The sequence below is a fragment of the Pezoporus occidentalis genome, unplaced genomic scaffold (genome assembly GCF_034315485.1).
Source record: "Pezoporus occidentalis ecotype Australia unplaced genomic scaffold, CSIRO_AGI_Poc_V1 ctg48, whole genome shotgun sequence".
Classification (NCBI taxonomy): domain Eukaryota; kingdom Metazoa; phylum Chordata; class Aves; order Psittaciformes; family Psittacidae; genus Pezoporus; species Pezoporus occidentalis.
Genome location: NW_026915813.1, coordinates 3,548,976 through 3,564,824, shown reverse-complemented (window position 1 = coordinate 3,564,824; position 15,849 = coordinate 3,548,976). Strand labels below are relative to the sequence as shown.

The 15,849-nt window shown below is 38.8% G+C and overlaps 2 protein-coding genes across 12 annotated transcripts in view; both read left to right on the top strand.

The window, feature by feature from the left end:
* Positions 1 to 4,743, top strand: part of PROM1 (prominin 1) — a 63,058-nt gene extending 58,315 nt beyond the window's left edge. For 7 of the 11 annotated variants that reach the window (XM_062636414.1, XM_062636423.1, XM_062636416.1 and 4 more), the window contains 3 exons: positions 862 to 930; positions 3,013 to 3,053; positions 3,284 to 4,743. In XM_062636414.1, the coding sequence (XP_062492398.1) occupies positions 862 to 930; positions 3,013 to 3,031 (88 nt within the window). In that variant the 3' untranslated portion in view covers positions 3,032 to 3,053; positions 3,284 to 4,743. The other 4 variants (XM_062636420.1, XM_062636422.1, XM_062636421.1 and 1 more) reach the window with 2 other exon arrangements.
* A 990-nt stretch (positions 4,744 to 5,733) lies between these two features.
* Positions 5,734 to 9,190, top strand: FGFBP2 (fibroblast growth factor binding protein 2). Its single transcript, XM_062636425.1, has 2 exons — positions 5,734 to 7,998; positions 8,817 to 9,190. The coding sequence occupies exon 1, from the start codon at positions 7,359 to 7,361 to the stop codon at positions 7,983 to 7,985; it is 627 nt and encodes a 208-aa protein (XP_062492409.1). The 5' UTR covers positions 5,734 to 7,358; the 3' UTR covers positions 7,986 to 7,998; positions 8,817 to 9,190.
* Positions 9,191 to 15,849: the final 6,659 nt, after the last annotated feature.

Here is a 15,849-nt window from a genome sequence, read left to right as displayed (position 1 = left end):
CTGACTTTGAGAAACTTATTTCAGAATGAGGTTTTCAGAGCTTCATGTACAGTGATTATATAAATGTATTCTAAATGTACAAGTGATTAGCTTTGCTAAGTAACCTGTTAAGGTGAATTATGCCTGCTTTGTAATCTTCTTGAATGAATTTTTTGCTTTCTTTCTGTCTTAGTTATTCCTAACAAGTCTTTCCTTTTTCAATTGCAGTTCCTCTGTCTCAGGGACTTGGCATTTTACTTTATGATAACTGTTCTTGCACATTTTCCCATCAGTTTTGTTTTCACTGTTTTCTACTCTTTGGTTTTGCTCATTGTTCAGTTAGCCTGTGCACTGCATTTCTCAGTTTTCACACTGGTTATTTTTCATTACACATTCACTAGTCAGTGGAGCAGAAACAGGCATGTACAGCTAAAATTACTCACTTATTAGTGTCTAGTTAATTACTCCTCCTTTTCTGTGTTTTTTAGTGGTGAAACCATACCCATGAAAATGTAAGACATTTTTGCTGGTATTTGTTACAATTATTCTGGTGGGAGGGTTTATATTTTTCATGTAACTTGTTGCTTCAAATGAGGTAACGTGTTCTGTTTCCCCAGACAATATAGATTATATTAGAATATCAAATTCAAGAATACCAAAATACTTAATTTTTGGAGAATATATAAAAGTATTTAAAAAATATTAAATTATAATTATACCACAACTCCTGAATGTTATAAAGGAAAAGTATGTTCTATTGTACAGATACAGTTTATCTTTGCACATAATACTGACATCCATGTACATGTCTTAGAAGCCATACTGTACATAGCACATTTTATAGTTAACATGGTCTTTCTTGGTGTATTTATTTTATTACAGTACGGAAAATGGTAATAATGGTTATCATAAAGAGCATTTATATGGTATACACAATCCTGTTTTTACAAGGTAAACCAAGTCTGAAACTGCATGCCTTCATGTGTCCTTACTTAATCTACTATATTAGTCACCTATCCACTTTTCTGCACGTTTTAAAGAGAATCACTTATTTATGTGGGGTGTTTGTTTTTTTTTTTTGCATGGTTACTCACTATAGAAAATTTGTATGATTTATATTTCTCCAATATTCTTTACGTAGCAGCAGATATTGTCGTCATTTCCAGCAACTTAACACAGTAATTGCCAAAATTAGGTCTTAAAATCCAGGTGATTAGGTATTCATCTAGGCCAGTGGGTGGTCCTAAATTGATAAACACATTAAAATACTCTGATAGTCATTGAAAGTGATAGGATGGAATGCATTCTTAATCCCAAATTGTTTCATTTCTTGGATTGTGACAAGAGTAGTTTTTCCTGTGGATGCAGGGTATGCAGAAAACACAAACAGAGAAAGTGGGTGTTTCTGCATGGGTGGAACTAGTGTAATGTCACAAAATAAGAAAGTCGAGTTTTGTTTACAAAGAAGGGGATTTGAGTTCTTTTCTGTATCTCCAACTTCTGTGCTGTAAAACCTTAGCTACTGTGAGACTTTCAGTTTCCATAGGGACACCATAGAGTGTCCCACAGTTTTGATAGTTAGGGTTGCAAAATATCTGAGTTGCTTAAGGAAGGATCTAACTTACAATTGAAATCTATGCTCACTGTGCCTTAACTTGCGACCTCGTGACTGAAAGTACAGGTTGAGTATTAGTAGAGAAATTCCTTTCATAATGGGTAAATACCAAGAGAACTCACAGTTTGGAAGTCATGCCAGATTTTGTGGCTGAATCAGGTGTATGTTATTATTCATTAGAACTCTATTTAACAATAATTAATTTGCTAACCAAATCTTGATTCCTTCTGAAGGAAATTTTTATATGTAACAATACTTTTAGGGATACTTACAGTTACAATTGTCATGATATGTTCTGCAACTTAAGGGTACTCTCTGAATATTAAAACCTAGTATGTGTTTAATTCAAAAATACTTTCTTCTGGCATATCGAAGGACTTTCAGTGCTAAGGTCTTTTGATATTTTACATAAGAGGAAACTAATAATTGTTCAGGCCTTAGAAGCACCTTTCTGATCTTTGAATCTTTAATATGAATGTTAATATTCTTGACATTCATAGCATGTTTTCTGTGATATTTTGGTGATTGATGAATAGTGATTAATACAGTGCTCCTGAATAAGCTAAAAATTACTAACCTAAAAGAATCATTTAAACAAAGACCCACTAGTTCAGTCTTGACTTTATTTTCTTAAATCTTAAGTTTTAAGTTACTCAAAATGGGCTGCCATAATAAAATGTAGAGGTTCAGCAGTGCTGACTTCTGTATGTTGACATAATTTGCAAAACTGCTAATTGAGTGAGACATGCTTTTTGAATTTCTCAGTCTGGGATTCCTGCAGCACATAGAGTCTTGTTTCTAATTTTGATTTTGGCAAACTCTTCACTCTTACGCTATCCTTCCTTTTTCTCGTTTCCTGTAAATTATTTTGGGAGACACTTTGAGACATGAATTCAAATAGATTTCTGTACACCTGCACTTTTGCAGGTGTGAAGAATCCCATAGGGATTTTTTGTCCTTCAGAATCAGATGGATTATTTTGCTGGAAAGAGAAGCCAATATTTTTCTTTATAAATATGAAATATGTAAATACAAGTATGAGATCTCTATAGGTATCTCACACAAGTGTTTTTATATATGTGCCAAAGATACAAATAGCCTCAAATACAGCCACTGCTTTTATGAGAGCAAAATGGGAGGCTAGGTTATGTTCTCAAAGGAGTGGTGGTGAATAGTAATGCAAACGTTTCTTCCTATCATGAAACAAAGATAAAAAAGATAATAAAGAAAGGTTGGTAGAGAAACCCATGAATCTATTTCCTCCTCTTTGGAAAAATTCTTGCTTAAGTGGGTACAAGTTTGAGAATAGTTCATGCCAGCTGAGCTTGTCTCACCTTATTCAGACACAGTATTTCTGTTCCACTCATGGGCAAAAGAAAATGATGGTTTTGGTTTGTGGTTTTTTTTTTCTTGTATAGCTCTGTGGAACAGTGGTAACACATACTGGAAACACGAAGGGGTAAGTAATGAGCTTTTAAAGTCAATTCTAGGTTATTACTACTGTACTATTTTTAAGAAGGCTGCTCTGCTTTCCATAACATGAGTGTTTTAAGTTGAAAAAGTAAAAAATAACCTACTTATTGAACCATATTGATACCCATGTGAAAATCTATGCCTAATTCTACTTAAATTACATTATAATTCTGTCTTCATGAAGATTCCCTGAATTGGTTTTGTGTTTATTTCCAGGCTATATAAATGAGGCTCGAGATTCTTCTGTGGGAATATATCATTATTCTTCCAAGTGTATTGGCATTTGCATTCATCTTCTAAATCCTGAGCCACTCATTTTATGTCGCCCATACTGTAAATCCCAATTGTACTGTTGAATGTTATGCCATAAACTACTGTACAGAATATTTTGCAATCAGGGCACTGCCTCTTAAATACCACTGTTCAAAGCTTGAATTAAAATGGTTTTTGTTTTTTACTTTTTTACACTGGGCTTTTTACCTTACATCACAGTATATAAATTAATTAGATTAACGGTCTTTGCCTAGCAATCCTCTGACAACTGGTCAAGTTCTTAAATTGTTGATTTGTGTTAAAAACAGTGCATACACGTTTACATAAAAATGCATTTTGTATACAGAGACTTTTGTATATACATTTTTCTTAAGACTTGAGTGTTTAGTTTTTAATCTTGTATAGTGCTCTTCACAAATTTACCAGCATGATCAGTGTTGCTATTTGGTGCTCTTGAATGATCACTTTGGACTAAATTTGAAGTGTAATGGGATCCACAGTGTCTCTTTGTGTCTCTGAAAACTTCAGTTGCAGTTTCATTTTGCTCCCTCTTTTTAAAAAAAAAAAATATTTAGTATTTAGTGGGTTTCGCAGTGTAGACCTAAAAGGGAATTTTTTTGGGAGAAGTTTGTTTTGCAGCTCTTTGGGTGGGAGGGTTGGGAGTGTCTGTGATGCATAATGTAGTGCAAAAGCTAAGCTTTCTAGAGTTCAGTAGTACTCAAAAAGAGCATGAGAAATGCCATATGTGGGTGATTTTTAGAATGCTTTATGTTTTCTGCCTCCCTTTTCCTCATTCACACTCACTTCTGTGATGTTCTTAATAGCACCACTGTTAAGCTGCGACTCTTTTCAGGGGGCAGCAATATTATTTTTGCTAAATATTTTAAAAATATGATTTCTAATACTGAGACTCAAATGTGTTTCACAATTGGAGTTAACATTTCTACTGCTAGAGTTACTGCCTTGAATTTAGGCATACAGTTGCATTGCTGAATTAATTAACAGCAGAATTCATCAACAAGGCCCAAAAGTATCTCTGTTACTAGAGTAAAACATTAAGGTGGGTGAATTAATTGTGTATATTGATCTAAAATATTGTCTCTTCATATGTCAGTATTGTTAACTTTGTTTCCAACAAGTTTCATTGGCTTGAAGTAGGGGTAATTCTGTCAAACAGTCATGTAATTGTTAAGACATGCTGAAAAGCGATACCAGTCTTTAACCTGGAATAACCTTAAATTTTTCATCTTTAGGTCATAAATGAAAGCATTTCTAATTGCCAGTATGTAGCATATGTGTATATGTAATGTTCAGAACTGCAGATTTTTAAAAGTTTCTATTTTTAATTTGAGAAAATTCCCAGTTTCCCAGTTCATTTAAATAAAAAAGAAGTTGCTTAACTACCTGATGTTTGATTCTCAGTTGTTTTGTTGCGTAGACCTGTCTCAGAAGATATGAACTGAGTTAACTTCTTATGAAAATAATTTTTTTTACCATGATTAAGTATTTCTGCTATATTTGACTTCTGTTAATGACTTTAGCTTAAGCAACATAAGAGACTAAAAATTGAAGCAGGAAGAACTGAAAGAATATTGAGTGGGGGAGCTTCCAGCTTCTGTAGAGATTATGCAGAGATGGAAGGATTTGAGCTAATGAGTTGTAGAGGATACCCACATAACCTGCAAGTGCTCAAGGTGTTACCACTTGCCTGTTGGTGGTGGTGCTGCAGCAATGACAGGAGAATTAAATATTTGCCAGTTCTTCTGCTCCTGTAGTTCACTGCTGGCATCCTGACTTAACTTGTAAAAGGACAGTTGTTTTCCACTGGTACAACAGACCATGAGCTGTTTCATGTGATGTACAGGCAGACGGGGCACACATGCCAGATGGGAGCAAGACAAACACTGATCATTAACATATTAACTGTAATACATAAATATACCAGTGCTCTTGAGTCCAAACTTTGGTATTGGTCCTTGTAGTCTGTTTTGTTTCCATGATTGCACTTTAAAAACTTTCAGAACAATAGGTCTGAAACTGTTATAAAGTAACTTTTGAGTAGTTTTGAACTTTTTAACAACTATTAGAACAAGAGAGATGAATGGCTTTAGTTTCTAACCTAGGAACTGTCAGTGCTGTTATGCATAACCAAGTGTAAATAATACATTTGTTTGTCAAATATTAATAGTTATTTGACTGTTTGCAGTAGGGATTTTAAATTCTTGACATGAAGGTGCGGTGAAATGAAGTGTGAGGTAGGCAACAAGATTCTTCTGGCTGGCTGGATGTTGGGCAAGAAGACCTCCAGAAAAAATAGAAGAGTGAATTGTGAATCTGAAGTAGGTTTGTACCATTGCTGTTTCTCCTAAAACTTGAGACTCCTAAGGCTGTCCTTTGAAAGAGACAGTCGGGGGGAACAAATGGCAGAAAGATAGAAATGAGACCTCTACTAAAAATGTGATTAAAATTGCCTTAGAGAGGAGAGGGAAAGAAAGCTATGTTGTTCTCGCTAACAAATGGTGTTTAGTCATGGGGAACTTCATGGCATGTTCACTGGAAGAATGAGGTTCAGGCTACCCAAAATGGCTGTTCCAAGTGGTTCCATCTTGAAGCAGACAACTCCCGGACAAGCTGGGATGCCACAGCAGCCAGGGTCTCTAAGTGTTAAGTATTAGAGAAGCACCTTTTGCAATTTTAGTTTTCTGTTCTGCTTCACTGTCTGTGTTCAATGAATGGTTTTACCTTGTTATTTTCTTTATCAATACCTATTGAACTGCTAGATATACAAAATAGTGTTCTATTCCATTGTGTATGGCCATTCTTATACCCAGGGTTTCTAGCACCCCAGTTATTCAAGCATACTTAAATTATATGCTCACTATTCCAGAAGCTGTTCAGGTCAGACTTGGTGTATCATACATGTCTGCTGGGGTCTTATTAGCCAGAAATGTACTGTGGCTTGCAGAATTTTGGAAGGGATTCTTCTCATGACCTCCTGGATGCCAAGAAAGTTACCATGATTTTCCTTAGCTCTGCTTTTACTTGCTGTAGCAGAAACTGCTAGTACAGGACTCTGCAGTAATACATTTCTGTTCTCTTGCCTTTGTTTTATGGCAGTTTTACGGCAGTTTTACAGCTCATTTATTATGAACAGGAAAATACCTATTTAGAAAAAAAGTGGAAGGTGATAAAACACAAATATCTGACATACTCTGGGGTCTCTTCCCTGCTGCTGAAAGCCATGATAAACTAGCTCTGTTGTCTTGCTCCTTTGGCTGAAAACAACCCATGGTGTGACAATGGTGATACACTTCCAAATGTTTGGTTTATATTTAGGCCTGTAATACCTTATTTTGCTAAACCTTTATTTCTTAACATGCTTGAAAACTGCAAGTCTAAAAATCTTTCACAGCTCAAAGAATGTGCACTTGATTCTTCAATGTGTCCCCACTGTGCTGACTTGTGTCATGTGCTGATGAAGTGTTAACGTTGGATCCTTACTGTACAAATCCACAGAAAACCCATTCCACAAATCAGCCTTTATTAGTAAGACACATTTTAATCACCCAGATGTAGCGGCATAGATTGCTTTGGCACTTTCATCTGTTTTTACTTCAGTATGGTCTTACAAGCTCTGGCATGAAGATAGCTGGCTATAAAGCAGCTGGAGAATGGAAAATATCTGTTCAAATCAAATATGACATGTTCATCCTGGATAGGAATGTGCTTCTCAGTTATACAACTATCACTCTATATTTAACTGCATTTACAAGGTTTGTCCTGTTACCTTCTTGGGGGTTCACAGGTTATTTGACACTCCCTCAGGCTATAAATTATGGCACATGCTTACTGAAGTGTGATTTATTATTTTTATTAAAAAAAAAATAAACCTTCCGTCCCATGTTCCACTGGTAAGAGGCTCCTTTGTGCACCAAGCCTTTAAATTGTGAGCAGCCACTTACTGCTTTCACGTATTTTGGATCGTGTTGCCCAAGGATTTCAGTCATCTCCTCTCACCATGAAGAGTTTTGCTCTTCTTTTCCTAGTAGTGATCTGTGGCATGGGAGGATTGGGACAGAAGTTGAAGCCAAAGAAAAGAAGCAATGGTGCAGTAATCAATTTTCGGACTAAAACCAAAGATGTTTGCACAATGAGCATGAGTGGGGATGAGGAGATGAAACTTAGAATTGAATGCAAAAGCCAAGGCATGACCTACTGGTGTGAATTCACTGGCAAGCCATCAGTCTGTCGTGCTTTCACAAACAACCCAAAGATTTACTGGAACCAGATCGCCATGGAACTTAGAAAGCTCCCGCATGCCTGCGAATCCACACAAGTGTTGAAGATCACCATGTGCCAAAAGGCTCCCTCAGAAGCTCTCATGAAGCAAATAGCTGCTGGTATGGAACCAGGAGATGCAGCAAACCGAGTCAAATCAGTCCAGAAAACTTCCACTTCTGGAAGGGGAGCAGGGAAAAGCTCTATTAAGAAAATATTAAAACCTCCAATACTACCACTTACAAAACCAACCCAACATAGTCAAGGGTCTGAAAATGAAACAGAAGCAATGAAGCTGGCCCGGGAACATTGCTGGGAATCCCTGCACGGTTTCTGCTCCTACATTATTGGAATCTTCAGAGGTTAAGGGTTCACTTCAGGTAAAACTCCCACCTTGAAGCACAGCAGAATATACCTAAGCGTAATCCTGTTGTAATTTTGTTTAATTTTGATCCTGGGGGTCTTATAGAGGTGGGGAGGGAGGTTCTAGGCTCATTTACTGAAATCTAACATGGCAAAGTCTGTACTGTGGCTTCTGAGGGGCTGGACAACTTAAACTTCAGTGATGTTGCTAGTTAAGGACTACCTCACAGCCTCCTGTGGGGTCTTCAGTGCGTACTGAGATGTTTGTTCTATCTATTATTAATTCTATGGTATTTCAGTTCTACCTGTTTGAATTGGGCTTGTTTTCTGCCTTCTGTTACTCCTTCCTTCTTGTGCTGACTTTCGTATTTAAGCCAGTGAGGTAAGCTAAATAACAAATGCATCAGCTAGAACGATTTATACCTACATTAAGAAATCAGAGGATAAAGCTTGTTCATCACAATGGCTACTTAATAATAACTTTCATTTTAAGAAGTAGTTCATAAACAACTAAAAGAAATGAGTAAAACCAAATGGACTGTCTTGGTTTGAGACTCTGCGAGTTTCTGTGCAGATAGTAGGGGATTGCATGCAGGCGCTTGTTGGGCAAGTCTCAGGTTTTCAGCCAGGATTTAAAAAGACAAAGCCCTTGCGGAAGTGATTGGTTTTATATCTACTTCCATTTCGGCTCAGGAGCTGGTGACTGAATCTGGCACAATTTTGACAGAAATGAGAATAGATGCAGCATGAACCAGCAAGTCTTTAGGCTGCTGCTGATCTTTCTTGTGCTTGATACAGCAATGTGACTAATTTTGTTTTCTTCTTTGTTTTGCAGAGCAAAATTTTTACAGCTGAAGAAGGGCCCTTGCTGTAGTTTAATAATTTAGACGTAAGAATTTTGGTTTAAAAGTGAGTCATCTCTGTAAATCTTGTAGCTTTTTCTTCTTTTTGCACCCCTAAAATGAAACTTAGGACAGCCCTGAAAAATGCATGAAGCTGGAGTGACTGTACTTAAAGTGTTTGGATGAACTGACTGTTCTTAGGTCTGTTACACACCAAGGTGTACAGCGCTTATGTAACCAAGGTTCCACTTCAGCAGTGCTGAGCTTGGATAGGTTTTTGTTTGTGCTGATTCTCTTTGATGTGTTGGAAATGAAAGCTGTAAATGATGCTACAGTTATTACAAGCAATAAAATGTATAAAAACATATTCATTGTGCTTTCTTACGATTTTAAATGGTGCTACTTGTATAAAGTCATGGTATTTGATGCTTGTTTCTTAAGAGATTATTGGTGGAATGTGTAAGAGAAGTTACAAGCTTGAGTCATTACTTTCCCACTGTGAATGTGTTTTTATTAATATTAATATTTTCAGTGTTATTACATTTATATTGCAATGATAAGTTACAGAGAGCAGGGAGGAAGGATTGGAGAAGTAGAAGAGAAATGTAAGAATACATTTCCAAACACAAGAGGATCAGAAGCGTTTTTCTGTGATGCATCTGCAGAGTTCACTGTTACTAGCGTCTGTTAGTGGAAATAGTACTGTTTGGGTCCAGTAAACATTCTGAAAGGTAATTTGCATCTCTTCACTTGGGCACTTGCATAAATCTCATCAAAACACAAAGCAGACCTAATAGCCTGTTGTCAGAGATTTATATTCAGTTTATTTTTTAAGAGTAATCCCTTCTATTCCCAAGGGAGCTTCACAGCAGGGATATAACTGGAAAAACTTCATACCACAGAAATTAGTGGTGCTCTATAGTTACTGTTAACAGTTTCTGCAGGGTGTTACACTTAAGTACTTCTCCAGTTTTACTCACAGATTTATAATTCTCACTTGATAATTCCAGATTGTAATTGTCTAATCGTTTAACTTTGTACCTTATACCAAAACTGGAATAATTTTCTGTTCCCAAGCCTCTTGAAAAGATATGGAAAGGAACAGTAAGCAGTGAACACGGGATCATTGGAGAAATAGAGCTTGGCTGCTGGTAATATGCACACTCAAGTCTGTATTTTTGTCAGCCTTAAGTCTAATGTGGTTAATCTTTATTTATAACTTCAATGATAAGCCTTGCCAGGCTCTTGTGCAGTGGGTATATAAAAAATGTCACAGTACACCTATTCACTTATTTGTCATAGAAAATAATGTAATCCATTTGCTAACATCAATTGCATTCATCAACTACAATGGGAACTATTTGGAAACGCTAAGGGGAGGTTGAGGATTTCCTTGAGATGTGCTTTCAAAAACATTTTAAAACGTTTCTTGTATGATGCTTATCGACTGGAGAGTGACTGTTTTGCCATAGTATCCACTACAACAGTAATGCCCTCAAAAATGAGCCAGTGCTTTGCATTTAGAGAAGTCTGGCAGAGTAAGTTGCCCACTGTACTGATAGCAGCAGCAAAGAGGTTTCATTGATTTACTAGCAGAAGACTCTTATGTATATGCATGGAGCATAGAAGGCAGCAAAGTTCTCTGACACTTGTAGAACTCTTGATGATACAGTCTTTAATATGTGGCCATTGTTGATTCCACTTAGTAGAGGTGCCCTGCTAGTGCACTATTTCCTGGGGAACTCTTATTTCACTGGAGCAGAGCTCTGCTGCACAGGGCTCTGCACTTGGCACTCTGTAGTCTGAAATGACCACCTGAAGCTTCACTGTTGAAACCAGAAATCGAGCAGACTTGCACCAAAGGCCCCTCTTTCATTAAATACTTTTTGTAGAACATTCAGTGGCCAAAATATAAGCACTAAATTTTTCAGATAGATTAAGGTTTTGGTACCATAATGATGCATGACTTGGACTGCATTTCATTGGGCAATACTATGCACCCTCAGCACATCAGTTTAATGATCTTGCTTTAAAAATGCTTAAAATCTGGATGGTATGGGAAGTCCCCCACCTTAGTTGTAACAGTGCTGTGACTGTATCAGCTACATTACTATTTAATTGTGTTTAGCACTAGAAACATACAGTTACAACATTTCAAGTAACCTAAGTATGAAAGTGCTGTTCATTAATGAAAGGATGAATTGAGAGGTGTTTGTGGTGAGTCTAATGCAACCTTCAAGTACCTCATGCATGAATGAAACCTGGTGTTCCATTCATTTTAGTTTAACCTGTTAGTCCCCATATACGTAAGCACCTCAGGAAATCTGCTCAAGTTGGAGGTAGAATTTGTCTTTATTTATTTGACAGGAACAGCAGGCAAAAACATTTGTCTGGATTCCTGCAACCAGGGAGCCCCAATACCCAGGCCTGCTGCTTCTGCTGCTAATTTGGTGCAATGTGAGGTAGTCCACCTCCTTCAAGAGCCTCACGTTTAGGTTCCCACAGAGGCATCATGAATATTGACCACTTTGACAAGGTAAGCCTCAAAGAAAAGTAGGATTATGCATTTGGAGAACCTGTGCGTAAAAGGATGTGTGTGTAACACACATAGTTAAGATCCAGGAAAGACTGGAGTGAGTGTAAGTGGAAAGCCACCAGAACAGTCAGGATTGGAGCACACTCCTGTGAGGAAAGGCCAAGGGAATGGCTCTTGTTCAGCCTGGAGAAGGCTTTAGGGGGGACCTTATAGCTAACCCCTAATATGTATGAGGAGGCTATAGAGAATAAATCTCTATAGCCTCTTCACTGGCTTTTGTGATAGGAGAAAAAGAAATCATGGTTGCAACTTGATACAGGTGGGGTTCTGATTTGGTGTGAGAAAAAACATTCATTGTGAGGAGGATAAATACATGAATGGGCTCTCCAGAGTGGCTCTGAAATCTCCGTCTGTGGAGTTTTTCGGGACCAACTAGACATAGTTTAAGCAGCATAGTCTGAATTCACTGTGACCCTGCTTTAAACAGAAGGTTGGACTACAAACCTCACAAGATGCCTTCTGGCCTGAACGATTATATAGTTTACAATGGAAACATAGAAGAAAGGTTCTTCTATGTTTAATTTGTATAATTCTATGGTTAATTTTGTATAACCAAAAGTTCTGGTTATTTAATAATGAACATCTCTGTTAGCTGCCATGTCTCCTTACAGTATGAAAAATGCTCTTGGATGATCTTCTATCAAAAATGAGAGACAATTTTCTTAAGAATCTTCTGATGGCAGATCTCATCATTAAGTTGAGTGCATCATCTTGGATAACTTCATGTTCAGTACCACTGTCTTTTGATACCTATTTTCATTTAGCCTGGTTTCGACAGCAGAGAAAAACAACAAGAAATTCAGGTGTGAAGGAACACTGAGCATCAGGTCTCTGCCTTAAAATTAAATACCCAAAACTAAGAAAATCACCATTAGCAGCATGTGAAGTAGACCAAATGCACATGTCAATAATAACATTTAGTCTGCCCATAAATCATCTTAACTATGCAGTAGTGCACTCTGGTGTTTTCTGAGAGAATTGTTCAGGTGTGTTATCTGGTTATTTTTGCATAGTTTGCAGTCTTAGGTTTTGCATTCTTAATTTCAGTAGGTGTTGTAGTTGATAGATGGATTGGATTATAGGGACAGAGATCTTCCACAAAAATAAGAAGACAAAGGAAAAGCTAAAATTTCCCAAAGTTGCCCATTGCCATTCCTTCTTTTTCAGGAACTTTATGACTGCTGTTTTCTTTTTTCTGTTTCTCTTGCTGTTACTTTTCCCAGCCTCTGCTTTCTTCTCTTGAAAGGAGTCAGATGCAGCACAGGAGGTTTCTTTTAGCTCTCAAACAAGAGAATTGTTCTCATGAGACTTCACAGATCATTTTAGAATTACAATATGTGATATATATATACAAAAACAGGAATAAGAAAGCAAAGTGGAAGAGATGCAGTTAGTATGATGACAAGACATCAGTGTTATCTCATGGACACTTCGTATTAGATGTACTGAGAATTTGTTTATTTCACTTTCACATCTTGTATACAAAGTTAACTGCATAAACATTAGGCAGGAGGCCAGGTGCTGAATTTCCAAAGTAGCTATAATACAGTATGAATAGAGCAAGAAAAACACAAAGCTGATGCCTGATGCAGAGTGGAAGTCCACTTTCCCCTCCTCACCTCCCTCAAAAGCTGTTTGCATAACCAGCAGCTCACTATAGGCATCCATCCCGTGGTATGCAGCTGCCTCCAGCCTTACAATGCTCATAGTCATGAGGGGAAACAGAGGTGTGCTTTCAGGTCTGCTGGCTGCAGATGTAGAAAATTGCATGGCTCTGTCGCTACTGCCGCCATCCATAAAAATTAATGTGCAAATGGTGAAATAGGTTGCCCCTGTATTTGTCTTACCAGCGTAATGTGGTGTGTGAGGGGGCCCTCCCCACAAATGCGGCTGGAATAAAATGAAGAACTTGCCTAGGAGCTTAAGAGGGACAGAGACTTCCCACCAAAGGAAATGGTGAGCAGAATTTGGCTCAAACTATGCCAGAGGGGCCTCACCACTTCCTGTGCCTAAATCCTTATCAGCAGACAGGCAGGAGTGCTGCCCACCATTCTTCCCTCTCAACCCCCTTCAAGGCAGGCACAGGCTGTATGGGTGCTGTCACCAAGGCACTAAGATGATCCTGTCTTCTGTACTCCAGAAAGTTAACACTTTAACCTAAGGACGCGGAGCTGTTGGAGCAAGTCCAGAGGAGGCCAGGAGGATGATAAGGAGGCTGGAGCACCTCCTATATGATGTCAGGGCAAAAAAGTTGGGGCTGTTCAGCCTGGAGAAGAGAAGCTGTGTGAAGACCTCATAGCAGCCTTCCAGTATCTGAAGGGGACCTACAAGTGTATCAAAGAGGGACTCATCATTAGGGATTGTAGTGATAGGACAAGGAGTAATGGGTTAAAAAACAGGGGAAGTTTAGATTGGCTATAAGGAGGAAGTTCTTTACTGTAACGATGGTGAGGCATTGGAATGGGTCGCCCAGGGAAGTTGTGAATGCTCCATCCCTGGCAGTGTTCAAGGCCAGGGTGGACAGAACCTTGGGTGACATGGTTTAGTGTGAGGTGTCCCTGCCCATGGCAGGGGGGTTGGAACTTGATGATCTTAAGGTCCTTTCCAACCCTAACTATTCTATGATTTTAACATGAGAATCCACAAATTCATGTGTGCGGGTGGGGAAGGTTATCTAGTGCCCTTGCAATAATGTGGAAGACCTGGTCTGTGAGGGAAGGTGACAGGAGGAAGCATGGAGAAGAGTTTCCATGTCTGTGTGCCAAAGGTATTGCTTGAGTCCACCAAGGTTCTTTGATGCCTCAGATGAGCATCATAGAAGCTGGAGGTCAAGTTTTTGAGCAGTGCCTGTTTTTTCCATGGGGAAAAAATCGCATGGCCCCTGTGAGGGTCGTCTCCTGAGTGAGATGCCTGTGGCCCCAGTGCATGCTCCTGTGTGATGGGGCCATGTAGCAATGCTGGGGTTGGGCTGGGGCTCTGGGCGGTGCTGAGGAGGGTGGTTTGCAGATAGATACAGACATTTTGACTGCTCTGCAGGATGCCGGCATTCTGGGTCCCAGTCCAGCTGGGAGCAGCAGTGCTCAGGGAGGTGTAGCTGGCAGGACCCTGCCAGGGGCTGCAGCCAGAGTGGGATGGACGCCAATGTCTTTCAAGTCATGCTGGTGGACTCAGGCCATGGGATGGTGGGTTTGCCCAGGGGTGGATGCCGGAGCAGGCTCTGGAGACATGGTTCATCAGACAAGGTCTCCATCTTTCCCCAACACCTGCCTCGAACACTGCTATCCGCATAACCTGTCCTGCTCCACTTCAGTTTATCAGGAAGATGTTCCAAGAGCTGTTGTTAAAATCTGTCCATAGAAATCTGTATTTTGCCCGCCATGAAGGTAGGCTGCATCGGGATGGCAGGAGATGTTTTTCACAGGATACCAGACCAGAAGAGGTAAGAGCCATGGAGTAGCATCAACAAGGAACATCACCTGTAGCCATCTGCTTCCCCTTGCCTTTTGGGGCCTGAAGTCTTTTGTGCGGTTGGAATCAATTCAATAACCTTTGGTTTTGCTTCATACTGATCACATGGCATCTGGACATCTTCTTGGCTCAGGGTGAGTTAACAACTGAAAGAAATCAGAAACATTTTTCCTTCAGCTTAGGGAACTATAAAACTTTTTCTTGAACACTAAATACTTCACAGCAGCAGCAGCAGTGTCCTTCAGCAGGAACATACTTCAAATGAAATCCAATAAATATATCACAGGGATCTGATGGAACAGGCAAACTTGTTTTTTCTTCCTCACTATTAATCTTCCTGTTCTTGGGGGGAGGATTGTGTTAGAAGTGTTTATTACTTGGAAGGAGCCCAGTATCCAAAATTAAATAGTACCTTAAATCCTTACCACCAGACAAATTATCTATTGGGTATATCATGCTCCTTTTTAAACATCTACGTGTTTGCTGAACTCCAGTAGCAAAGAGCAGTATAGGACTCCTTTGCAGACTCGGCAATATTTGCATGAGCAAAGGAAATTGTCAAGCCCTAGAAAGTGGTGTACAAGACTGCTTTCAGCATCTGTGAAAAGAAAAGCACTTTGCAAATGTGTAAGAAAGAGGAAGAAATCCATCTGAGAAGGGAACCCCTGGGTAATTAATTTGCACATCGTCATCATGTCTTTGTTTTCTCTTGTGTTAATCTGGAAGTTAATGTAATCCAAAATAATCCTTGCTATTTAAAAAGACATATAACAGTGTAATTGCTAGTGTGCTTTCTACAACAGCTTTGTGTAAGTGCATCACACTTGTCAGCCTGTAAAGCTGGAAAGGAAAACTGAATACAACAGCAATATTGTACTCAGCTAGAAGTTAGCTTCTCAGTTGTAGTTGTTTAATATTACAAGACATTTTGTTTCCGTATTGCCTTCTATTTGTACATTTCC

Coding starts and splice junctions, on each gene's coding strand:
- FGFBP2 (XM_062636425.1), top strand. CDS start 7,359: ATGAAGAGTTTTGCTCTTCTTTTCCTAGTAGTGATCTGTGGCATGGGA.